Source organism: Hevea brasiliensis, chromosome 12 (genome assembly GCF_030052815.1).
Source record: "Hevea brasiliensis isolate MT/VB/25A 57/8 chromosome 12, ASM3005281v1, whole genome shotgun sequence".
NCBI classification, from domain to species: Eukaryota; Viridiplantae; Streptophyta; class Magnoliopsida; order Malpighiales; family Euphorbiaceae; genus Hevea; species Hevea brasiliensis.
Window position 1 is genome coordinate 2803510 of NC_079504.1, and position 26150 is coordinate 2829659.

The window sequence follows — 26150 nt, forward strand, 5'->3', positions numbered from 1 at the left end:
TTTGCTCATAATTTTTTGAATATACTTTTTATATTATAATTTATAAGAATTCACATTTTTGCGGTGGAGGCATACTATTTTTGTGGGGTCTATTTTATTATTATATCTCTTCGGTACGTACTCTTGTCATTGCCTTCCACTTCTTTGGTTCAAGTCGGCAGGAGTGGGACCACTGCACGCTCCCCATTGAGCGCGTATAGAGCACGCAATATCAGGTTTCTGTAACTTCCAACTATCAGCATCAATGATTGGTTCGCTGAGGCGGCTGGGGCCATGGCTTGTTGATAATTTTGGAGGGCGTGAAAGTCACGTGCCATTAAAGGTCATGAGTTGTGATCCATTTTGGTCTTCTTTTCCGTCTGAGCAGGTAATCACGTGGAGCGCCTCTTAGTTCTTCTTGTTGGTAAATACGCTAAGTTGCTGGCTGCATGCTACAACTCCAGATTTCTCACCAGTATTCTTCTGCTAATTACTATCTAATTAAAGTAAAACCCTCAAAAAATCCCTAATAATATTTATTAATCATGACAATGAGCAATTGCAGCAGCTGGGATTTCACTGTCTTAGATACCAGAATGATAATAATACTCATGGTGACTTCAAAAGTGTAAAATTTTCATACCTAGGGTCTGAGCTTTTTTTGCTTGTTTAGAAAATGATTTTTGGACAATTGATTGGTATAAATCAAAGCAATCATCAATAAAAGCTAAAATCCTTCTCTTTCTTTGTGTTTTTCACATGAAAGAAGGAGCAACAAATCATGACATCCATTCAGAAGCTTAAAGCAATTGAAAATCTTAAAAGAAAAGTTCGTTTGATTCTTCTGATTTTTTTTTTCCGTTTCAACTTCTTCATTCCCTAATTTCTCCAGATACTAACTGCTCTTTCTGGGTTTGCTTTTCCTTCTGCTGCTTCTCCTTGGTGGTGGCGGTGGTGGTGCTGGTGGTGCTGGTTCCCTCTCTTCTGATTGTCCCTCTTCCTTCTTTTTCCCTCGAGTAGAAGCCGATGGTCCCTCGTCAGCCTCCTCTATCTCTTGCTGTTTTTCTTCTTCTTGGCTGATTTTAGCTTTCTTTGATTGATTGCCAATAATTTCTTCCGGTGGTTGTGCTTCTCCAGTTGCTGCTTCTTCCTTTTTCTCTTCGCTTTCTGTCCTTTCAATGATTTTTCGTGGTCTACCTCTCTTTCTCGGAGTCTGAGGCTGTTGTTGCTGCTGCGTTTCGTCTCCTGTGGATGAAGCTTCTGCTATTGCTACAGAAAGTTCCTTGATCTTTTGAGGCCTCTTCTTACCCATCAATCTTTTTCAGTCACTAACAAAGCTTTTGCAATCTAAAACAACAATACACAGATTACCCTAAAACCAAAGAACACCCAACAAGGAAAAAGAAGGAAAAAAAAAATGAAATCATCTTGATGCTCTATAGCCCCATGTCTTTATTCGAATCAAGAATCCAAGCCACAAGAGAAGCAAGTTCTCTCTCTCTTTCGCTCCCTAAAATCTTTGACCAATATCCAGAATCTGGAAACCCATTAATACTGTATGGTCCATCTCTCTTTCTTGAGACAGATAGCAAATGAATTTTTTTTTTTTTTTTTCTAGATAGAATAAATAATGGTTAAAAGCACAAAAGCTACTGAAGCAATCTTCCCCTTTCTTTTTGTCTATTATCCCAGCAACCCTTTGTACACTATTTTTTGTTGCAGAAGAAAAGACCAATTTGAAGAAAAAAAAAAAAACAAAAGGAGCCTAACGCCCTAATCTAAGAGTAAACCATGGTTAGGGTTGGACTAAAGGCTTTACTGAACAAGAGCTGTGGATTTTACGTGGGTGTGGTTACCATACCATGCTCCTCTGTGAGGATACGACTCGGACACTGTGTGTCAGTCTGAGCACTGTCCTTTCACTTTTTTTCATTAGATGAAATAAAATGATTAAAGCAAGGCCCATAAAAAATTAACTTTGCTACAAACAGTTCAATCCAAATCCAAGCCCAATAGATAGAACCCTAGGGGTGAACTAGGTATACGCGAGGCTCATCTGGAACACTTTATCAGCAGTCATGACCCATCTTCTTCTGCAACATCTTGCCATTGGATATCAAGAGTAGACTACTAATCAAACTCAACCGAGCAAGGAAAATAACACATTAACAGTACAGGGGTGCTCAAACACTCCACTCAACCAAAGTCCCTTGCTCAGCGCCTTTAAAGCCAGAGAAACGGGGAAATTTTGCTGCAAACACCCAATGAACAGGGACAAAGACCAGTGCTAGACGAATCGGAAAATACGCTTGGCAAACATTACGGATTCAGAATCACACGTCGGAGACTGCTAGCCAGACAGCTCCTAAAAGGTAACTTTAAGAGCTTTTTTAAACATGTTTTGCACTTTTTTAAATTTAACTACGATATCATCATGATAACGATATTTTATAGCATAATAAGAGTCGCAAAATATGTAGATAAATTAATTAATATAAAATGAGTAATATAGAACATATAAAAAAATGAGCGGTGCTAAGATTTTACTTAAATTTTTCAAGCCTTTTTAGTTTTTATTAAGATTTTTTTATAAACGCATAACTTTCTTCTTTATATGCCTCCACTGAATTTTATTCAATGTCTGCATCGAAAATTTTTCTAAATAATATAAAAATTAAAATAAAAAAAAATTTTTTAAAAAAAAAAAAATTTATAATATAAAAAAAAAAAAAAAAAAAGTTTTTATTTTTTAAATCCCAATAATTATAATTATAATTTTATTTATTTAAAAATATTTTATTATATATATATATATATATATATATATATATATATATATATATATATATATATATATATATATATATATATAATATATATATTTTTTTTTTTTTTTTTTTTTTTATATAATATATATAATATATATATTAAGTAATTTTTTTTTTTTTTTTTAAAATTTTTTTTTAATTTTTTTTTTAAAAATATAATTATATATTTTACCCAGTAATAGTTTTGCATTTGCAAAAAAAAGATAATACATTTTTTATCAAATATTTTGTAAATACAAGAAGATATAAGTTTTGCCCACAAAAAATTCTGATTTCACCACCGTATATAGATAAAAGTGGGTCCTTTTTAATGGAAGAGAACTCAAAAATAAAAACTATCAAACAATTTTTTTAGATAACCGATTTTATTCATATATTAAATATTTAATGCTTGCCATTTCATATTTTCATTTTATATGAAATTAGGGATGATAGTTATTCCCCAATCCGATTCAATTCACTTCGAATTTGATCAATTTTCTTCAACTTTACTCTGACTTTGACATTGTGCGAGGTAGGTCATCCCAAATCTCTTTAACTCGTATTGCATGGTAATGTATATTTTTTAATTAAAAAATAATTTATTTCTATATATTTAAATAATTTAAAAAATAAATATATTATTAAAATTATATTTAAAATTATATTTCTTATTAAAACTATATTTAAAAATATATTTCTAATTTATCATTTATTTTTTAATAAAAAAATTTATATTATATTATAATAAATCAGAATAAAAAAAAGCCTATGGGAAACTTACTCCGCCTCACTTCTTAGTAGAGAAGTTTTCATTTTGATCCTAAACTCCTATAAGGCAAAGATGTAAAAGTAATTGTCGACTCCGATCTACTCTATTGTCATTTCTATATATAAATGAATCAAGCCGCTCATGAGCTACTTAAGATTTAGCTCGATAAAAGTTTGTCTCATTTTCTAAACAAGCCGAGCTCGAACTTAGCAGTATTTGGTTAGAGCTTGAGTTTGAGCTCGACTTATTTATAGACTCGCGAGTTAGCTCATTGAACAGGCTCGCTATCTGACTCGTTAAATAGACTTGTGGATTAGCTCGTAAATAAGTTAGTAAGTAAGCTCCTTTTAAGGCTCATTCATAAGCATGTGAACTAGCTCATTTACAAAAATATTAATATTACTAATTGTAATTTATAATATTGTAAATATGTTTATATTATTTATGATTGTTATAAAATAATATATAAAAACATATTATTTAAAATTATAATATAACCAATATATAAAATATAGTTATTTGTAATTTTTTTTAAATAAAGTTAATTTGTATAAAAATAAAATCAAAATATTAAATATATGGTCCCAATATAATAAAATAATATTTTATTAAATATTTTATTATTATATAAATTATGATATAATCAAAATAAAAATAAAAAGTGTATTTATAAAATATAATTATTTGTATTTTAAATATATTTTTTTATAAAAAAAAACGAAGTTAATTTTGATATGATAAATGACTTAAAATATTATATAAGAAACATATAAAAATTATTTTGAATTATTTTATCAATATTAAAATACTAAATAAATCAGAATTTAATTACACAGTTTTGATGGTAGTTGTGCAATTTAAAATATGAATTCATCTCTCTTACTCTCTTCCTCTTTTTCTCTATTTTTTAAACTTTTACAAGATTAAACTCCAAGTTTAATTTTTTTTTTTTTTTTAGAAAAGATAGAAAATCATTTGATTAGAAAAAAGAAGTTATAGGCCTAAAACAAAGAAATTAAAGCCAGCTAAAGTTCATGCCAAAAGCCTACAACAAGAAGTCCTTAAGGCCCACAAACAAAACCCTAGAGCAAGGAAAGATGCAAATGAGATTGTCTCCACCAGGCTAGTCATCGACGGCATTTTCTATAGCAATAGGGAAGTTGAACCAAACAAGAAAAAGTAGATTGTTTTCTTGCTTAAGAAACCGGTTTCAACAGAAAACTAGCCAAAACCTCGTGCATATCTTTCCTTCACGGCCTTAAACCCAGCAGACTCTTGAACCAACGATAGCAGACTCTTGAACCAACGACAAAAACAACAGTGTTTGGAGAGGTGGTGCATAGCAGAGCTCTTAGCATTTCTAGCCTTAAGAGTCAACTCCAGTCGATCGGCAAATGCAAGAATTAGTCAGACAATTATACGACCTCAGAGGTACTAAGCACAATTAAAAGGATAAACACCCCCCATAGCCCAACCTAGAGAAACTCCAACCATGCAATGCCAAGACAAAGCCAAACCTGCATGCAAACTATATCATTCAAAGTAGATCAACAAAAACCCTCTAGAGTTGGTGCCGAATCTACCACAAAAACATGAAAACAACATTATTTATACACAAACTGTGCCCGGAGGTGGGGGAGGGCATAACCCATCTATGGGATAGTAAGTTTAGCAATAGTTCATGTCACGACCCAACCTATGGGCCGGACCGGCACTAGGACTGTTAGTAGTATGCCCTAGAGCATATCATTTAGTATATATCTTGTATATGTTTTTATTAATAAAAGGCATTTCCACTTTTCTTTTTACATAATATAATTATGTGTAATAGAAAATGTCCATTGATATTCTGTTAGAAATTCTATTCTTAAGTTGTTAAGAATATGAGTGACAGTATTTCTAGTACAAAGTATCATAAATAGGTTCACAATCGAGGACACTTCATAATAAGGACATGACTTATCCAGAAAGATTGTATTCATGTTTGTTCCCAAGTTATTTATATGAGATATAGATAAGATGGAATGGTGAGTCTCATGCCATATAACAAACATGATAGACACTTATACATGAAAAGTAGGCCGAACCAGTGATACTTATGACAAGCACATGGAGTTTACTCTTGTCAATGCATTATCATAAATCATATCAGTGTATATATTCTTTAGACCTGAGATAGCACAGTTATCTTGTATATAGGTGGTTTGAGTTTGATACTGCTTTCATACTTGTACTGTGTATGAGTATATGGGCATGTGTTGGCTCCTACTAGTTATATATGGAGGTAGGTATTGATCAAGATGGAATCTATTCCTCTAAGTAAATAGAGATAAAATCCTATGTTCATTTAATTGTTCTTGATGTTTTAAGTTCCTGGGCAGGACAGATAGATTTATTCAGAAAGAGTTTCTGATGAAAAAATCTTTTTAATCAAGAACTGGAATTAAAAGAGAACATAATATTCATAGCAAATGGAGTTTGACATAAACCATGACTCCAACTTGAGTTAGGATTTTCTAACAGAGAGATTATAGTGTATGGTAACATATGATTATAGGTTCATTTAAGGTAAACCTTATTACTGATTGGGTGGCCATGGCATGCTATGCTAGGTGCTAACTATGGTCTATGAGGTGCATAAAATGATTTTGAGAAATCATTTATGGTAAGAAAGAGTTCTGATGATATTAAGAGTTGATATCATGTCTCATTGCCAATTAGTGATGAGCCTAGTAAGTCACACACATACACAAGTTATCACCTAATTAAATATGATTTAATTAATTAATTGAAGAGTTTAATTGATTAATTAAATAGGTTTGGTTTGCAATTAGATTGCAAAGTCCCTAGCATGACTTGAAACCAAATCTAGATTATTGGATGTATAGTATAAGTTAAATTTATATTTAAAGTATTTAAATATGAATTTAATTAATGAAAAATTAATTAATAAAGATTAATTAATTAATTTATATTTGATATAAATTGATTAGAAGAAGAGAAATAATTATTTTGGGTTGAGAACTCAAAATTAAGACACAAGAGCATTTTGTTCATTTCACAGAGTGTTATGTGGCACCATGAGATGGTGACACATGGCGTTATACATAAGCTTGCCAAATGTCTTTTAATCATGTAAGATGATTAAAATTAAGATTAAATATAGGTTTAATACTTGGCACAATGTGATTGGGCCAATTAAACCTAGAACTAATCAGAGGGTGACATGTGGCAAGGGTTTAATGTGTTAACCTAGCTATATAAGTGTTGTTATGAAAAGAAAACAACACAACCAGCAGCTATCCTCTTTGTGCCGCCACCGAAAGGCTCTTCTCCCTCTCTTCATCTTCTTCTCTCATCTATTCCAAGAGATTAGTAAACAATCTCTTAAAAAATAGAAAAAGCTTTAGAAGCTATTCAAGGGCTGCCATAGGTGTTCTTGGTGTGGACAAGCTAGAGGGACAACATCTGGTGTCCTGAAGACGCATCCGAAAGGCACAAATGCACTGCAGTGCATTAAGAGGTTAGTGTATTTGTTCTTGATCTAATCTAGAGTTCTAAAATTAATCTGATTAATTTTAAAATTTTAAATGACAAATACAGATCCAAAAACATATCAAAAGTGTTTTAATATGTTGTTTATCATTGAAATCAAATAGATAAAAATAAATCTTGCAAGATGCATGTGACCCTAGGTGAAAAATTTTTGAATTCAATGGTACAAATTTGTGTTTTTCACGCTTTCGCTCCTTCAAGGACCTGGGCCAACCTAAAGCCCCTGAGGCTCGTAGTAAGCCTAACTATTCCTCGACCCAACTCTAAGGCCCATTTAGGCCCAAATTTAAGAATTCAATCGGACAGAGTCCGACCATAAAATGGACCATTTAACGGAAAGTTTTTACCTTGCCCGACCTGTAAACACAATATATATATTAAATTGGGGAGCTCAGCTCACCCTCCACATAATCAAAATATCATAACTCAAATGGGAGCTCAGCTCCCTCATCCAATCTTATCATACATACAATTAACAATTTTACAGGTCCAACATAACTTTTATAATACAGACCCAAAATAAAAATAAGTACTTCTAACACATGCGGAGTCTAAAATTTAACTCTGTTGTACAAAATATATTAAATACTATCAATGGACCTGTGAAGAAGAAGAGCAGGTTAGCCACAATAAATAATCCTTCTGTAGCCTGGAAAAATAGATGAACAGGAGTGAGCGTTCGACTCAGAGAGTAAAATATCAATTTTAACCATAATATCTATAGCTATCTAAAGCTAATGCACCCTGTGGAGTGAAATGCAACATCGTCAATATTTTCATATCATAACAGCAAAAAGGCAATTTGGAGCACTCACACACCCAACACTGTCAAACAATACATATGTGGGCGTTGATCCCCTATACAGCCCTCTTCATCCAACCTCTACCAACGAGTGTCTCTCAAGCCAGATTTTCGCTTAATAAACCAAATGCGGGGTCCCAGCGAGTATCTCTCAAGTCGTATCTATCTCGAAAGACCGGGTCCCAGCGAGTATCTCTCAAGCCATGTCTACCCATCCTGTCCATATCTAATACCATACCACATGCATGCCACACACACATACTGCTCCAAATTACCACAAACAACATCCATGGCACTTTAACAATTATGAATACAATATAAAACGTGCCTAGTGTTTAACTACATAGATACATATTTATAAGTGATGCATGGGCATACTTGAACATATAATAATATCGAAATTACAATTAAAATTAATATTTTACTCATAGACTTAACTGAAGTCACTGTAGCGGCTAGGTGGAGGAAGGCTGTTCTGGCTCACCTTACAATTTTATTATAATTATTTAATACTTTTGACTCAATACAAACTAAGAAAAGACTAAAGATGTCCTAAGTAATGCCGAAAATTCGACAGAGTTTATCCTATACCTAGGACCTACCCAACCTGCAAAAAGAGTTTAAAACGCACTTCTATATCCACAAACCACATACCCACAACTCAATCACATCACATAACCCCTCCTGGGCCCATCCAAACAGTCAACAATCACAATATGAAAAATTATAGTTTAGTCCTTATAATTAACTCTTTCGCAAAAACTACCCAAATGAGCTCTAAAAATTTTAAAACTTTGCCCCGCGGTCCTTAGTAATATTATCAAGCTAATACAAAAGGAGTTATAATTTTCTAAGCCACCACGAATATTCTATGGATTTTTAATCCAATTCAAGCACTAAATAATTAAGAAAAAGTAAGGTTCGGGTTTATCTATTCCGATTTCGACCTTGGGAACGCGCTCGGGACGTTTGACAATGGTGGGGTAGCTAAAATCTTGACTCAATTCCAAGACATTTTCAGTAGCCTGTCTGCCGGGCCCGAAATTTACAGACCTGGGCAACCGCTGAATTTCCGCGAATTGAAGGTACCTCCACGAAGCTCACAACACGGGGGTTAGTATATAATTTTTATGACATTTTCTAAGCTCATTTAGTGCCTGGAAAAACACTATGAAGTTTCGTAGGACCCACAAAAAACAGTGTCGAAAAATTTTGAAATTGGTATTGCCGCGAAGCTCTCGATGAGTGGAGCACTCCTGTACTCTCGATTTTCTCGTGGGGTTCACAGTTTGCGAGAAATTTAGCCCAAAAATCGAAATGGTCTAAAACTTCCCAGACAAAAATTGGGCGAACCGCTCGATAGATTTGGTGTTTTTAGTGTCTATGGAAAGCTCTCGAGGTGTAGAAGAGGTTTGACATAAGACCCAGTCCGATTGGTAGCCGAATCGGCCGGAATCGGTCCGGGAAGACGAAACGACGCACTGCGCATTGGGGAGTCTTAGGGTGCATTTTTCCAGCGCCTCAGGCGACGGTCGGCGATGGGGACGGGCTAGGGCGGCGCGCAGGCAAGCTAGGAAGGTTGAGACGGCAGTGATGCAGCGAGAGGAAGAGAGAGGAGAGAGAAAATGGGAGAAAAAGAGGGAGTGTCGGGCACGCGCGCGGAAGGAAGAAGAAAAGGAAATGGTTGGTCGGATTTGGTCCTGTTTGATTCAGTCGATCCGATTCAGGATACAAAATTTTAAATTTTTACTCTACCTTGGGACTGAAAACGAGACCGAAAAATTCTAGAAAACTCAGAAAAATTCGTAGAGTCCAAACATATTTTTAGTTTTGGCACGTGGTCTTTAAATTAATTTTTAAAAATCATTAAAGTTTTATATTTTCGATAAATCAAACCTGATTTCTAAAATCAGAAAAATTTCAAATAATTTCCTAAAATTTAAATAAAATAAAATATTAATATTTACCCATAAAATAATAAATTTAAAAATTAGGGGTGTTACAGTTCATTTTCCCTATATATAACTTATATATGTGCTTTCATAATCACTATTGTACTTGATATTAATTATCTACTTATTCCACATAAATTAATTTGTTTATATTTTAAATAGAGTTTATAAAAGGTATAAAGCATAAAATGTAATTTGATAATTAAATAATTTAATATTGTCACGACCCAACCTATGGGCCAGACCGACATTAGGACCTGGGCCAGCCTAAAGCCCCCGAGGCCCGTAGTAAGCCTAACTATTCCTCAACCAAACTCTAAGGCCCATTTTGGCCTAATTTCAAGAATTCAACCGGACATAGTCCGACTGTAAAATGGACCATTCAACGGAGAGTTTTTGACTCGCCCGACCTGTAAACACAATATATAATAAATTGGGGAGCTTAGCTCACCCTCCACATAATCAAAATGTTATAACTCAAATAAGAGCTCAGCTCCCTCATCCAATCATATCATGGATACAGTTAATAATTTTACAGATCCAACATAACTTTTATAATACAGACCCAAAATAAAAATAAGTGCTTATAATACATGCGGAGTCTAAAATTTAATTCAATTGTACAAAATACATTAAACACTATTAACAGACCTGCGAAGAAGAAGAGCAGGTTAGCCATAGTAAATAATCCTCCTGTAGCCTGGAAAAATAGATGAATAGGAGTGAGCGTTCGACTCAGAGAGTAAAATATCAATTTTAACCATAATCTCTATAGCTATCTAAAGCTAATGCACCATGTGGAGTGAAATGCAACATCGTCATAATTTTCATACAATTCATATCATAACAGCAAAAAGGCAAATTTAGAGTGGAGCACTTACACACCCAACACTGTCAAGCAATATATATATGGGAACTGATTCCCTATACAACCCTCTTAATCTAACCTCTGCCAGCGAGTATCTCTCAAGCTGGACTTTCGCTTAATAAACCAAATGTGGGGTCTCAGCGTGTGAAAACCCATATACATTTATTATTTATTATTATTTAATTTTAATTAGCTAACAATAATCTAATATATTTATAAAAAAATATATATTTTTATTAGATGGTCTGCTTATTTATTTTTAGATATATATATATATATTATTTTTGAAATTAAATATATATCTGCAATCTGAACAACCCAGTTCAATAATAACTCCATTTCCATTCTACACCTAATAGAACTCTGGAAATATATATATACCCTAATCATCTATTCTGCTAAACTTTGCTCTCAAAACCTGTTTGTCACCTCCTTTTTCTATCAAATACTCTCAACAGAGAATCCATAAATTTTTACTTCTCTATGCATCACGTTCGATTCTGTTTTCAAGGTAAAAATTCTCATTCCTTATTCAATAATTTGTGAATTTGATTTTATTTTCTTTCCTCGATTTGTTACAACTACTCTAGAAATTTATTTTTTTTCCTTTGATCATTGGTATTGAATTGGGTTGATCATGATTACTGTGAGATAATAACCTTCAATTTAGATTATATATATATTAAAATTATTTTATTTTATTATTATTTAATATTTTTTCTTTTATATTTTGGGTATGTAGGAGATTCAAATATTCAATCAGTCAGTTGAAATTGTCTCTCGTCCATTGAAAATAACTATTGTCTTGGAGATTCCAAGTGAGTGGTAATTATAGTACATGGCACCGTTTTAGTCCCTTTTAAAATTTCTTAGCATTAAATTTGTTATTAAATAAAATTTTAAATTAATATTTTAATAATTATTTTATATGTGATTTTCTACAGTTTTATTTTATTATTGAATTTTATTTCAATTTTGATTAAATAATTGATTTTGTCAACTATCTCTGCATTAGACCCATTAGGATTCCGGGAACAGGCCTTTAATGTATTTATATTGATTGATATTTTACTATAAAATTTACCAATGTGTTACTGAATTTATTTGAGATTGATTTGGTTTTATTGACTCTCTGAAACTATTGAAATACACTATTGAAATTGCACTATCAGTTATTATTTGCTATCTGAAATTTTTTATTGATTTTGATTGATTTGTACAAATTGATTTTCTATTTTGAATTGGTACTGCTTAAGATTCTGTTTACATTATCCGCCCCGTAGTGTAGACTATCACGGTATTAGGTTGCATTGTCGAGTCATGCATCATTGCAGTTTATGGTTTGCATTAGTATCATATGCATTGATATCTGTGAAGGAGGAGGAAGGTATCTGATATCTGGTAGCACGCTCACCATCTGGCCTTTGGTGATGTGGGGTATCATCACCCTGGTGCACTGTACCATAAAATTTTTATTGAATGAATTTCTTTTATATTTATGTTTTTATGAAGTTATTTTATTAATGATTTTTGACAGCATGAGCATGATTTTATTGAATAGAAAATTTATTGTGAAATTAATCAAGCGTCTGCCTGTTCCTATTCCGTTGTGTGCTATAATTATCATTCACTGAGCATCTAGCTCAAACCACGTTTTCTCATGCATTATCATTTTGGATCGGTAGAGAATGCGGTGATCCAAATATTCAGTCCATTTTCTGGAGAGGGACAACTTTGATTTGTTCTCATGGTATGCCTGAATTCATGTTTTCTCGGGCTAATAATTAGTTTAGTTTATTGAACAGTTGAAGTTTTTATTGAAATCTGTAGAGACTCCGCAGTTTACCCATGGGATATTTATAATGTTTATTCAGCATTTTGTTTATTTGGATTTTGTCTATTATTGAGATTAGTAAGTGACAATATATTCATGCAAGATACTCTGATAAGGCTTGCATGATTTAAGAATACTTAAATTATGCGCCAGTCACTGTTCAAAATTTTGGGTCATGACAAAGTTGGTATCAGAGCCCAGTTGAGGTCTAGTAAACTTGCGGAGCATAGGATCCTTAACATCTTTTCAATTTATCATTGCTTTAGATGTCTACGTCCTTCGTACCTTCTCACCTGTCTTAATTTGGCTCACATTTTCAAATTTAATGCTTGTTTATTAAAATGAATAGGTGCCTAGGTCTGTTAGACGTAAGAGGAGAACTAGGGCCAAGGGTCTTAATGGTGCAAACCTTGATCCAACAAGGGAGGTACCACCTCAAACTATTAATCAAAAATCTGAACAGACGTCTATGGCTAAGACTGGGGCACAACCATTCCTTTTTTTCTCCATACTTTTCCATGATATTTAGTACACCACCTACTTTGTTAGAGTATCCTTTATCTGTATCAACACCTATGAGGAACGCAATAGACACTGATATGGTGTATAGGGGATGTATAGTTCACATTGGAGATAGGAAATTAGCTACAGATCTTATTTCTTTAGATATAATTGAGTTTGATGAGATTTTAGGCATAGATTGGTTAGCCACTTATCACGTTTCATTGGATTGTCATAATAAAGTTGTACTCTTTAAAATTCCTGGGTAGGAAGAATTTCAATTTCAGGGAGATCATAGTATAGCCTCTAGTAATTTTATCTCAGTGCTAGACGATTATTGCAAAAGAGGTGTAAGGGGTATCTAGCTTATGTTAGAGATGTTCAGGTAGAAGGTGTAGGTTTGGAGAATGTTGCAGTGGTTAAGGAGTTTCCTGATGTATTTCCAGAAGATTTATCAGGTTTACCCCCGAAGCGAGAGGTAGAGTTTGGTATAGACTTAGTTCCTGGAACTGAGCCCATATCTATGCCACCTTATCGTATGGCACCCGCAGAACTTAAGGAGTTGAAGGAGCAACTACAGGACCTACTAGATAAGGGGTTCATTCGCCCTAGTGTTTCTCCATGGAGTGCTCCTGTGTTATTTGTACGGAAGAATGATGGGTCTTTGAGAATGTGCATTAATTATAGGCAATTGAATAAGGTAACTGTGCGTAATAAGTATCCTCTTTCACGCATAGATGACCTGTTTGACCAACTTCAAGGTGCAAAGTATTTTTCCAAGATTGATCTTCGATCTGGGTATCATCAATTGAGGGTCAAGAAAGAAGAAATACTCAAGACGGCCTTTAGGACTAGGTATGGACACTATGAATTTCTTGTAATGTCTTTTGGTCTTACCAATGCTCTGGCCGCTTTTATGGATCTCATGAACAGAGTTTTCAAGCCTTTCTTAGATCAATTTGTTATAGTGTTCATCGATGACATTCTAATGTACTCAAAGTGTGAGGAGGAGCATGAACAACATTTGAGAATTGTCCTTCAGACCTTACGAGAACACAAGCTATATGCCAAGTTCTCAAAATGTGAGTTTTGGTTAGATAGTATGGCTTTCCTAGGCCATACAGTATCTAAGGATGGGGTGTGCGTTGATAAGAAGAAAGTTGAGGCAGTGCTTCATTAGCCTAGACCCACAACTGTGTCAGAGATTCGTAGTTTCTTGGGTTTAGCAGGGTATTATAGACGGTTTGTTCAAGACTTTTCTCATATTGCAGCACCTTTAACTAAGTTGACACAGAAGAATGTGAAATTTCAGTGGTTTAAGGCTTGTGAAAAAAGTTTTCAGGAGCTTAAGACTCGTTTAACTACAGCACCAGTGTTAGCCCTTCCATCCGGATCAGGGGGTTATGTAGTATATTGTGATGCTTCTAGGATTGGTTTAGGATGTGTTTTGATGCAACATGGATGGGTTATTGCATATGCTTCTCGTCAGTTGAAAAGGCACGAGCAGAATTATCCAACTCATGATTTGGAAATGGCTGTAGTAATTTTTGCTTTGAAAATCTGGAGGCACTATCTGTATGGTGAGACTTGTGAAATCTTCACTGACCAAAAAAGTCTCAAATACATCTTTGACCAACGTGATCTTAATCTTAGGCAAAGAAGATGGGTAGAATTGCTGAAAGATTATGATTGCACCATACAGTATCACCCTAGAAAGGCTAATGTGGTGGCTGATGCTCTAAGCAGAAAGTCTTCTGGTAGTTTAGCCCATATATCTACCAAGAAGAGGCCTTTGATTGGTGAATTACATGAGTTGCTAGATCAGGGAGTAGAGTTTGAAATCATAGCTGGATCACTCTTAGCACATTTTCGAGTTGGGCCTATCTTGATTGATCGAATTAAGGCTGCTCAAAAGAGGGATTCTCAGCTGTGTGAGATTATAGATAATATTCATCAAGGCCAAATTCAAGGATTCATGTTGAATGATGATGGAGTTCTTCGTTATGGCACTAGACTTTGTGTCCCCAATGTTGATGAGTTGAGAAGAGAAATCATGGAGGAGGCACACCATTCTGCTTACACAGTACACCCAGGTTCAACTAAGATGTACCGTGATTTAAGGGAACATTATTGGTGGGGTGGCATGAAGAGGGATGTTGCAGACTTTGTTGCTAAATGTTTGACTTGTCAGCAGGTTAAGGCAGAACATCAGAGACCATCTAGGTTACTTCAGCCGTTGCCTATCCCTGAGTGGAAGTGGGATCATATTACCATGGACTTTGTTGTGGGTTTACCTAGTACACGAGGTGGTTACAATGCAATCTGGGTGATAGTGGACAGATTGACAAAATCTGTTCATTTCCTTCCGGTGAAGACTACATATGACTTTGCTAAACTTGCACGGTTGTATATAAACAAGATTGTTAGTCTTCATGGAGTTCCAGTTTCCATTGTCTCTGATCGTGGTACTCAGTTTACTTCTCGATTTTGGAAGAAATTCCAAGAAGCTTTAGGAACACGAGTAGACTTTAGTACTGCTTTTCACCCTCAGACGGATGGAAAGTCAGAAAGGACCATACAGACATTAGAGGACATGCTTCGTGCATGCGTTATGGATTTTGGTGGCTGTTGGGATCATCATTTGCCTTTAGTGGAGTTTGCTTATAATAACAGTTATCAGGCAAGTATAGAGATGGCTCCATATGAGGCATTATATGGTCGAAAGTGTAGGTCACCGGTTTGTTGGGATGAAGTTGGAGAAAGAAGGCTTACTAGACCAGAGTTGATACGATTAACTTCAGAGAAGGTTCGACTAATTCGTGATTGACTTTTGACTGCTCAAAGTCGACAGAGAAGTTATGCTGACCCTAAGCGTAAAGATGTAGAATTTATGATTGGTGATCATGTATTTCTGAGAGTTTCCCCTATGAAAGGAATCATGAGGTTTGGGAAGAAAGGGAAGCTGAGCCCTCGTTTTGTTGGTCCATTTGAAATTTTGGAGAGAATTGGAGCAGTTGCTTACCGTTTAGCCCTTCCATCTGGTTTTGCACATGTACATCCAGTTTTCCATATTTCGATGCTTAGGAATTATGTACCAGATCCATCTCATGTTTTACAACCTCAAACCATGCAATTTGGGGATGATATGTCATATAAGGAGCAACCAGTAAAGATTTTAGATCGATAAATTAGGAAACTCCGGTCTAAGGAAGTGGCTTTGATCAAAGTCTTGTGGCATAATCACTCAAGTAGTGAGGCCACATGGGAGGCAGAATCTGAAATGTGAGCCAAATATCCTCACATATTTGATTCTTCAAGTTAGAATTTTGTCTATTCAAATTCGGGGACCGAATTTTTTTTTAAGGGGAGAAGTATGTGAAAACCCATATACATTTATTATTTATTATTATTTTATTTTAATTAGCTAACAATAATTTAATATATTTATAAAAAATATATATATATTTTATTAGATGGTCTGCTTATTTATTTTTAGATATATATATTATTTTTGAAATTAAATATATATCTGCAATCTGAACAATCCAGTTCAATAATAACTCCATTTCCATTCTACACTTAATAGAACTCTGGAAATATATATATACCCTAATCATCTCTTCTGCTAAACTTTTCTCTCAAAACCTGTTTGTCACCTCCTTTTTCTATCAAATACTCTCAACAGAGAATCCCTAAATTTTTACTTCTCTATCCATCACGTTCGATTCAGTTTTCAAGGTAAAAATTCTCATTCCTTATTCAATTATGGGTGAATTTGATTTTATTTTCTTTCCTCGATTTGTTACAACTAATCTAGAAATTTATTTTTTTTCCTTTGATCATTGGTATTGAATTGGGTTGATCATGATTACTGTGAGATAATAACCTTCAATTTAGATTATATATATATTTAAACCTTCGTCCCCCTGTTCATCGAATTCTATCCACCGAATTCGTCCCCCTGTTCATCCATATATAAAACCTTCGTCCCCCTGTTCATCCACATCGGCAAACCAAATTCGTCCCACCCAATATATATATATATATATATATATATATATATATATATATATATATATATATACATATATTAAAATTATTTTATTTTATTATTATTTAATATTTTTTCTTTTATATTTTGGGTATGTAGGAGATTCAAATATTCAATCAGTCAGTTGAAATTGTCTCTCGTCCATTGAAAATAACTATTGTCTTGGAGATTCTAGGTGAGTGGTAATTATAGTATATGGTACCATTTTAGTCCCTTTCAAAATTTCTTAGCATTAAGTTTGTTATTAAATGAAATTTTAAATTAATATTTTAACAATTATTTTATATGTGATTTTCTACAGTTTTATTTTATTATTGAATTTTATTTCGATTTTGATTAAATAATTGATTTTGTCAACTATCTCTACATTAGACCCATTAGGATTCCGGGAACAGGCCTTTAATTTATTTATATTGATTGATATTTGACTATAAAATTTACCGATGTGTTACTGAATTTATTTGAGATTGATTTGGTTTTATTGACTCTCTGAAACTATTGAAATACACTATTGGAATTGCACTATCAGTTATTATTTTCTATCTGAAATTTTTTATTGATTTTGATTGATTTGTACAAATTGATCTTCTATTTTGAATTGGTACCTGTGCCCAGTATCTGTTTCTGTTATCTGGCCCCGCCATGTGGACTATCACGGTGTTAGGTTGCATTGTCGAGTCATGCATCATTGTAGTTTATGGTTTGCATTAGTATCATATGCATTGATATCTGTGAAGGAGGAGGAAGGTATCTGATATTTGGTAGCGCGCTTACCATCTGGCCTTTGGTGATGTGGGGTATCATCACCGTACAATCGTACTACATAAAATTTTTATTGAATGAATTTCTTTTATATTTATGTTTTTATGAAGTTATTTTATTAATGATTTTTGACAGCATGAGCATGATTTTATTGAATAGAAAATTTATTGTGAAATTAATCAAGCGTCTGCCTGTTCCTATTCCGTTGTGTGCCATAATTATCATTCACTGAGCATCTAGCTCAAACCACATTTTCTCATGCATTTATCTGCTTTTGAGATCGGTAGAATTCGGTGATCCAAATATTCAGTCCATTTTCTGGAGAGGGACAACTTTGATTTGTTCTCATAGTATGCCCGAATTCATGTTTTCTCGGGCTAATAATTAGTTTAGTTTATTGAACAGTTGAAGTTTTTATTGAAATCTGTAGAGACTCCGCAGTTTACCTATGAGATATTTATAATGTTTATTCAGCATTTTGTTTATTTGGATTTTGTCTATTTTTGAGATTAGTAAGTGACAATATATTCATGCAAGATACTCTGATAAGGCTTGCATGATTTAAGAATACTTAAACTATACGCCGGTCACGGTTCAAAATTTTGGGTCGTGACTGTCTCTCAAGCCGTGTTTACCCCGAAGGATCGGGTCCCGGCGAATGTCTCTCAAGTCGTGTCTACCCGTCCTGTCCATATCCAATACCATACCACACACACACACTGCTCCAAATTACCATAAACATCCATGGCACTTCAACAATTATGAATGTAATATAAAACGTGTCTAGTGTTTAACTACATAGATACATATTTATAAGTGATGTATGGGCATGCTTGAACATATAATAATATCGAAATTACAATTAAAATTAATATTTTACTCACAAACTTAAACCGAGGTCACTACGGCGGCTAGATGGAGGAGGAAAGCTGTCCCGGCTCACCTGACAATTTCATTACAATTATTTAATATATTTAACTCAATACAAGTTTAGAAAATACCAAAGACACCCTAAGTTGTGCTGAAAATTATCTCCCCTATACCTATGACCTACCCAACCTGCAAAATGGTTCAAATAACACTTCTAAACTCAATCCATATCTCATCATCATTATATGGCTTCTCTGGGCCCTCCAAATCAAGCAATAATCATAAAATCAGACAACTCAATTATAAGACTTCAAAATTAATATTTTTCAAAAATTATTCAAACTAATTATAAAATTTTTATAAACCTGCCCCCCGATCCTTAACAATATGAAAGCTATTGCAATAGAAATCGTAATTTTCTTATCATCCACGAATATTTTATAAATTTTATTCTAATCCAGTACAATGCAAAAATTGAGTGATATAAAGTTCAAGTTTACCTATGCCAAATCTGACAACTGGAACGCGTCCAGAATGTCTGAAAACGGTGGGGTAGCCTATAATCTTGACTCGGTTCTGAAATGGTTTTAGCAGCTTATCTGCTCGGCCAGAAATTACAAATCGGGGCGACGATCGAATTTCCACGAAATGAAAGTACATACGTGAAGTCCACAATACCAGGGTTAGAATAAAAAATATATATATATAATAATTATTTGAAAATTAGGGATGTTACAAATATATTTAATCTTTTTAAACTTATTTAAATAAACTAAACATAACAATAGTAAAAAGCTCAATTTATAATATATTTATATACAAAATTAATAAAATTTATTAACGGTATGAATTAATTAATGTTGTAAAAAGTAATATATTTTATCAAAATAACATTAGAAAAATAAAATAATAATTTAATTATAATTACATAAATTTTATAATGTAATTTTGATTTAAAACTATATAGTTTTGAATTGAAATAATAAAGAATAATTAATTTTATTTAAATTATGATGATATTATAATTTGTATTATTTTAAAATAACTTACAGTGTATTTTAAACTAATTTTCTTATTATTTTTTATTATTATGACTATGAACTCATGTAATAATATATTATAAAAATAATTGTATAAAATAGATATAATAATAGTCAAACTCGAGTTGAAACTTATCAAATTTGAGATTAAGCTTATCGAATTCAAATCAAGCTTGATTTTATCGAGCTTGTATTTCAGTTTATTTTAATGAATTTATCGAGTTTAACAAGAGTCAAGCTCGAGTTTGACTCGTTAATATAATAAATGAACTTAAAAATAAGCTGAGCTCGAATCGAGCTTGAATTCAATATATTTCAAACGAATCGAACTCGAGCCTAAATGTTAAGACTCGAGCTGAGTTCGGGCTCGAACTCAAATCTGAATCAATATTAACAAACTAAATTTGAACAAGCTAAAGTTTAACTCGGCTTCATTCATTTACACACTAATCTATATAAAATCGAAATGTGACTGAATAATTTCTCTTTTCTCATGGGAAGAGCTAGTCAACATCAGTAACCATGAAATTTAAAACAAACTCTTAAGTTGGTGAAAATTAGTCGAGCTTGATTATTCTCAAACAAGGATTATACTACTGTGCCAAGTTTAATTTATTTCGTAATTTGTAAAGATATATTTTACTATTTAGTGCAAAAGAAATTAGTTTTATATTTTAATTAAAATTGAATGCAATTCTTAAAATTCATAAGAAGTAACGAATTCAAGCATCAAAATATTTCATTAGATAATTCTATGAACTAAATATTACTAAATATAAATTAAAATTTAAGATAGTGATTGGTGAGGGCAGATTTTTTTTTTAATTATTTTATAGAAAAATAATATGTTTCTAGCTCGCATTTTCTTGCGCGAAAGGTGTCATTCGCAATCTGCCATAATTACAAAATAAAAATAAAAATAAAAAATTTTGATTTGTGCTTTGCTATTGAATTGCGTCATTTCATGTTAGGCCATGACGTGTGAACAATGTCCTCTTCTTTCTTAATTTTTTTTTTAATATTCCTAAAATTTTTTAAAAAGCACAAATAATAAATTATTGAAAAAAAAACTATTAAATAATAAATTATTGAAAAAAATACTATTAAATAATTGATTAGAGCAGTAGTGGCCGAGAGTTATAAACGAATTTTTGACTCCTGAAAAGATGGTCAACAGAACGCGTAATGCATTATTACGCCGGCGTTGATCCGCGATGCAATGCCAACGCAAATAGGGTAAATTTCACGATTGCCACTGAATTGTAGTCATTATACCAGGGAGTCCATTATTAAAATTTAAATAATATTATTTTGATATCAGAGCCTGATTATATCTGTATTATACATATTTCATTGATAAGTAGGGGAGAAACTTTCAAACTCTAGTATTTCTCTTAACCATTGCATCACTGTTTTCTGTCATCTTCTCTTACTTTGGTATATCGGCTGAAAACTAGTAACTGCTTGATTCCTTCCTAGAAAGTAGAGCGATCTCTAACCATAACGCCACATACCAAATATGGCTTGTCAAACACCTAACCCTGTTGCTGGAACTCATCTTCAGACCCCTTCTCCTTCTGAGATTGTTAATCTCATATCTTCTCTTTCTTTCTCTTCACCACTTCGAAGAACACTATCCTCCAGAATTGATAATCTTGTAGAAATATCTACTCTACTTGAAGATGCTCAGGTTGGAGAGTCACTCTTACCTCTTCTCAGTCCTTATAATATCTACAGACGATCTGGATCTCTTACCAGATCTATCAGATCCTTGATTTCTTCCAGAAGATCTTTGTCAAAATAATATGTTCAGGCCTCCAGAATGGATCAATGCTCTCTCCAGAGTTCATCTGCTGAACAGTACGTGACTTTAGAAATCCCTCCTCAGCTCATTCCTAGACGAGAAGGGTTTTCTCACCTCCACTTTGGAGCTGTCCAACTTATCCTCAGTCTACATGGATGACGAGGACTTCCAGTGATAGCAAGAGTATCACTCCTTGATACAAGGTTCTTACAGTATGAACATGCAGTGATAGGGACATGTCTTACCACTTTACATGCTGGAAGTGTGGTATTGACATTTTTCCCAAACTACAATCTCTCCCTTAGAGATCCATATCTCAGCACTGCTTTGAAAGTCCAAATCCAACTCACAGGTGCAGCTTAAGTCACATCCTCCATGATGGCTACGTTACACCACCAGATTATCTACAGGCTGCAAGATCATGCAGTAGACTTATCTCAGCCATCTGTATCAAATGACGCTTTACTTGTGCTAGCGGACACTGAGACCACCCAACAATTATTCAGATACCTAGGCAACTGCCTAGAAATGAGCTTGAACAGCTCATCCCAAAGGATTGGTTAACCAATTATGAAAGGCTCCATTCAACATCTCAACCAATCCAGATCACAGAATCATCTTTCAAAAGGAATCCTGACGGTACAGTACAAACTTCCTTCCAGCCACCACGGCATTCTACAGGATCCTTGCCTGTATTCCAGACCATGATGGTCCAGCCATTAGAAAAGGAGCAAGAAGACTATCCCATTGGAGCAGTAACACCTGACAACCATTACATCTATCCTCAGAAAATAGATGGTCACTGTCCCTGGGATCTCCCAGGCTCTGGAGCATGCGATGAAGATTGTGATTGTTGTGATAACTACTGGGAAAATGAATATGACCATCCTCTGTCTGATAAAAATTGGAGGAAGCTCACCAAACAAACCAGGAGAGCCTCTTGCAAGCCTCAACAAGTTCTCAGAAGAGACTATCCAGATAATAGCCCATGGATTGGTATCCATGAAGAAACCAAGCAGAAGAAGCCTTTTCCCATCTATGAGCTTGCCCTTGAGATCATCAGAAAGGAAGGAAAGAAACTACCCCCTCTCAAGCCAGTTTCTTCCCCTCCTCCTGCACTTCCTCTGGTACAACCCTGCATGATGTTCTCACCTGCCTCTTATGAAGCAGACTTTCCTCCATTAGCACAACAGACAGACCAGCAGACCAAAATCTCCACCAGACCTTTCATTCACTCAACTAAGGTTGATAGTGAAGGTCAGATAACCCCGATCACTCAAGCTGAAGAAGTTTTGAACTGGCAAACCAAGAATGCTGCTGTCCAGAATAAGGCGCTACAGCGCATTGATTCCAAGATTGATCAAGTCCTCACCAGGACTCAGTATGTTGATCAAAAGATTGACTTCTTCACTGCTTTTGCCCAAAACATGTATAAAGACTTACAAGGCATAATTACCCAGCTTGATAGAGATCTGAAGGCTTTAATCCAACAACAGAGATTTGGTGTAGAATTTAACCAAAAGGAACAGGAAATAAGAAGGCTGAAAAAACAATTAGCCCAAGTTGAAGCAGACTTGCACAAACCCACAGAAGTTCCGGTCTTTTACAGCCCATTCAGCCCTTTCTCTGATTAAACAACTCCTAACCCTTTTCTTCCTACTCCTGAACCTGCTTACTCTCCTTTTGGACCTTTTAACTATTCATATGAGCCATCTCCAACCACGTATCACCCATCTCCTTTATTCAGATCTACCCCAACTCCAACACCTACCAGATATGAGCCAAAGAGTCCATCTTCCTCGGAAGAATTCCATCCCCCGAAAAGGAAAATTGATAAAGGGAAGGATAAGATGTATCCTGATCCTCCTCCTCAGCATATGGTGTCTATACCTTCTGAACCAGAACCAGAAGAAGATTCTTCTGATGATTCGTCTGATGACAGCGAGGACGGATGAATGGATATTACAACACTGCTCATGGCTGATCCTCAGCCAGCAGCCTCTCAAACAGGTCCTTCTCCAACCGTAGACTCTACCAGTGGCACTACGGGCCCTACAGGGCCTCATCAAGCCCAAGATCCCCATGTTGAAATCCCTGATGATGAACCAATTCTAGATTTTGGACTACCTGGCGCTCCACAATAGGCCAAGCCCAGTTCAGGCCCATGGTTTACCTTAGATGATATTCCCCCATCAAGATGGAGAGATCACCTTACAGAATTTAAAGCTTGGCTTTATGTCCAAATGCTTCGGGAAGGTGCTGACTCCCACTTTATACTCAGAGAATTCATCTCTCGAACTGTTGGCACATTGCAAGACTGGTTTTCCTCCATTGGAGAATATCAGAAAGCTCAATTTTGCCACCTGACTCCCTTACAAGCTGTCAACACTCTCTTTGCTGAATTCCTCGGAGATGCCTCCTTATACAGCAAGCAGCTAAGACATGAGTTCTTTGATATGCGCTGCTGTTCTTTGAAAAGATCAGACATTGAAAAACACTAACAGCGCATGACTCAATGTTATTATCTACTTAATGGGTATAATGATGTCAACCTCAGGCATACCTATATTGTCTCCCTACCAGAAGCATTACAACCAGAACTCCACAGAAGTATTGCTGCTACCAGAAGAGCAATGAATGCTATCATTATAGGAGAAATCCATCAAATGACTCTGGCCTGTCTGGACAAAATGTGTGAACAACAGAAGCTATTCAAAGACATCATTGACAACAGTAAAGCTTTAAAGAATGTATGCCAGAAGTCTCACCTTGCCATTAAATGCAAGGAAAAGAACTGTGAATGCAAGCCAAAGAAGAAAGCACATTACAAGAAGTATCCATCTGGGTTCAAACCTCCTTTCAAGCAAAAGAAGGGAAGAAGGACGATCAGATACTTTCAGAAGAAAAGAACGGGTATAAAGAAGTCTGACAGGTGCTATATTTGTGGCAATTGAGGTCACTATGCCAAGAACGGTCGGTACTGGGGGACCGACCTTATGAGGAATTTGGTGCGCTTACCGAGCAGGATATCCTTTTCGGGCCGAGTGGTATCAGAGCCTCGTAACGGCCTGGGTTTGCCCTTGAGGTCCCGGGTTCGAATGCCTGCCCTGTAAATGTTAAGCACTGCGCGCAAGCGTAGCGTGGTGGGTCAGTACTGGGGGACCGACCTTATGAGGAATTTGGTGCGCTTACCGAGCAGGATATCCTTTTCAGGCCGAGAGGTGTTGGAGTTGGGGTAGATCTGAACAAAGGAGATGGGTGATACGTGGTTGGAGATGGCTCATATGAATAGTTAAAAGGTCCAAAAGGAGAGTAAGGAGGTTCAGGAGTAGGAAGAAAAGGGTTAGGAGTTGTTTGAGCAGAGAAAGGGCTGAATGGGCTATAAGAGACCGGAGCTTCTGTGGGTTTGTGCAAGTCTGCTTCAACTTGGGCTAATTGTTTTTTCAGCCTTCTTATTTTCTGTTCCTTTTGGTTAAATTCTACACCAAATCTCCGTTGTTGGATTAAAGCCTTCAGATCTCTATCAAGCTGGGTAATTCTGCCTTGTAAGTCTTTATACATGTTTTGGGCAAAAGCAGTGAAGGAGTCAATCTTTTGATCAACATGCTGAGTCCTGGTGAGGACTTGATCAATCTTGGAATCAATGCGCTGTAGCGCCTCATTCTGGACAGCAGCATTCTTGGTTTGCCAGTTCAAAACTTCTTCAACTTGAGTGATCGGGGTTATCTGACCTTCACTATCAACCTTAGTTGAGTGAATGAAAGGTTTGGTGGAGATTTTAGTCTGCTAGTCTGTCTGTTGTGCTAATGGAGGAAAGTCTACTTCATAAGAGACAGGTGAGAAGATCAAGTAGGGTTGTACCAGAGGAAGTGCAGGAGGAGGGGAAGAAACTGGCTTGAGAGGGGGTAGTTTCTTTCCTTCCTTTCTGATGATCTCAAGGGCAAGCTCATAGATGGGAAGAGGCTTCTTCTACTTGGTTTCTTCATGGATACCAATCCATGGGCTATTAACTAGATAGTCTCTTCTGAGAACTTGTTGAGGCTTGCAAGAGGCTCTCCTGGTTTGTTTGGTGAGCTTCCTCCAATTTTTATCAGACAGAGGATGGTCATATTCATTTTCCCAGTAGTTATCACAACAATCACAATCTTCATCGCATGCTCCAGAGCCTGAGAGATCCCAGGGACAGTGACCATCTATTTTCTGAGGATAGATGTAATGGTTGTCAAGTGTTACTGCTCCAATGGGATAGTCTTCTTGCTCCTTTTCTAATGGCTGGACCATCATGGTCTGGAATACAGGCAAGGATCCTGTAGAATGCCGTGGTGGCTGGAAGGAAGTTTGTACTGTACCGTCAGGATTCCTTTTGAAAGATGATTCTGTGATCTGGATTGGTTGAGATGTTGAATGGAACCCTTCATAATTGGTTAACCAATCCTTTGGGATGAGCTGTTCAAGCTCATTTCTAGGCAGTTGCCTAGGTATCTGAACAATTATTGGGGTGGTCTCAGTGTCCGCTAGCACAAGTAAAGCGTCATTTGATACAGATGGATGAG

At 35.1% G+C, this 26150-nt stretch overlaps 2 protein-coding genes across 5 annotated transcripts in view; one reads left to right on the forward strand and one right to left on the reverse strand.

Annotated features, from left to right (window-relative positions):
- Positions 1-674: 674 nt before the first annotated feature.
- Positions 675-1725, reverse strand: LOC110655660 (HVA22-like protein h). Its single transcript, XM_021812085.2, has one exon. It carries the CDS (start codon positions 1289-1291, stop codon positions 875-877), a length of 417 nt encoding a protein of 138 aa, XP_021667777.1. The 5' UTR covers positions 1292-1725; the 3' UTR covers positions 675-874.
- Positions 1726-1924: 199 nt separating this feature from the next.
- Positions 1925-26150, forward strand: part of LOC110655609 (uncharacterized protein At1g01500) — a 40347-nt gene continuing 16121 nt past the window's right edge. For 3 of the 4 annotated variants that reach the window (XR_009141882.1, XM_021811999.2, XM_021812013.2), the window contains exon 1: positions 2007-2351. The gene's annotated coding sequence lies outside the window, so the exon portion shown is untranslated. Of the gene's footprint in view, positions 2352-26150 lie in introns of all 4 variants that reach the window. The other variant, XM_021812033.2, reaches the window with a different exon arrangement.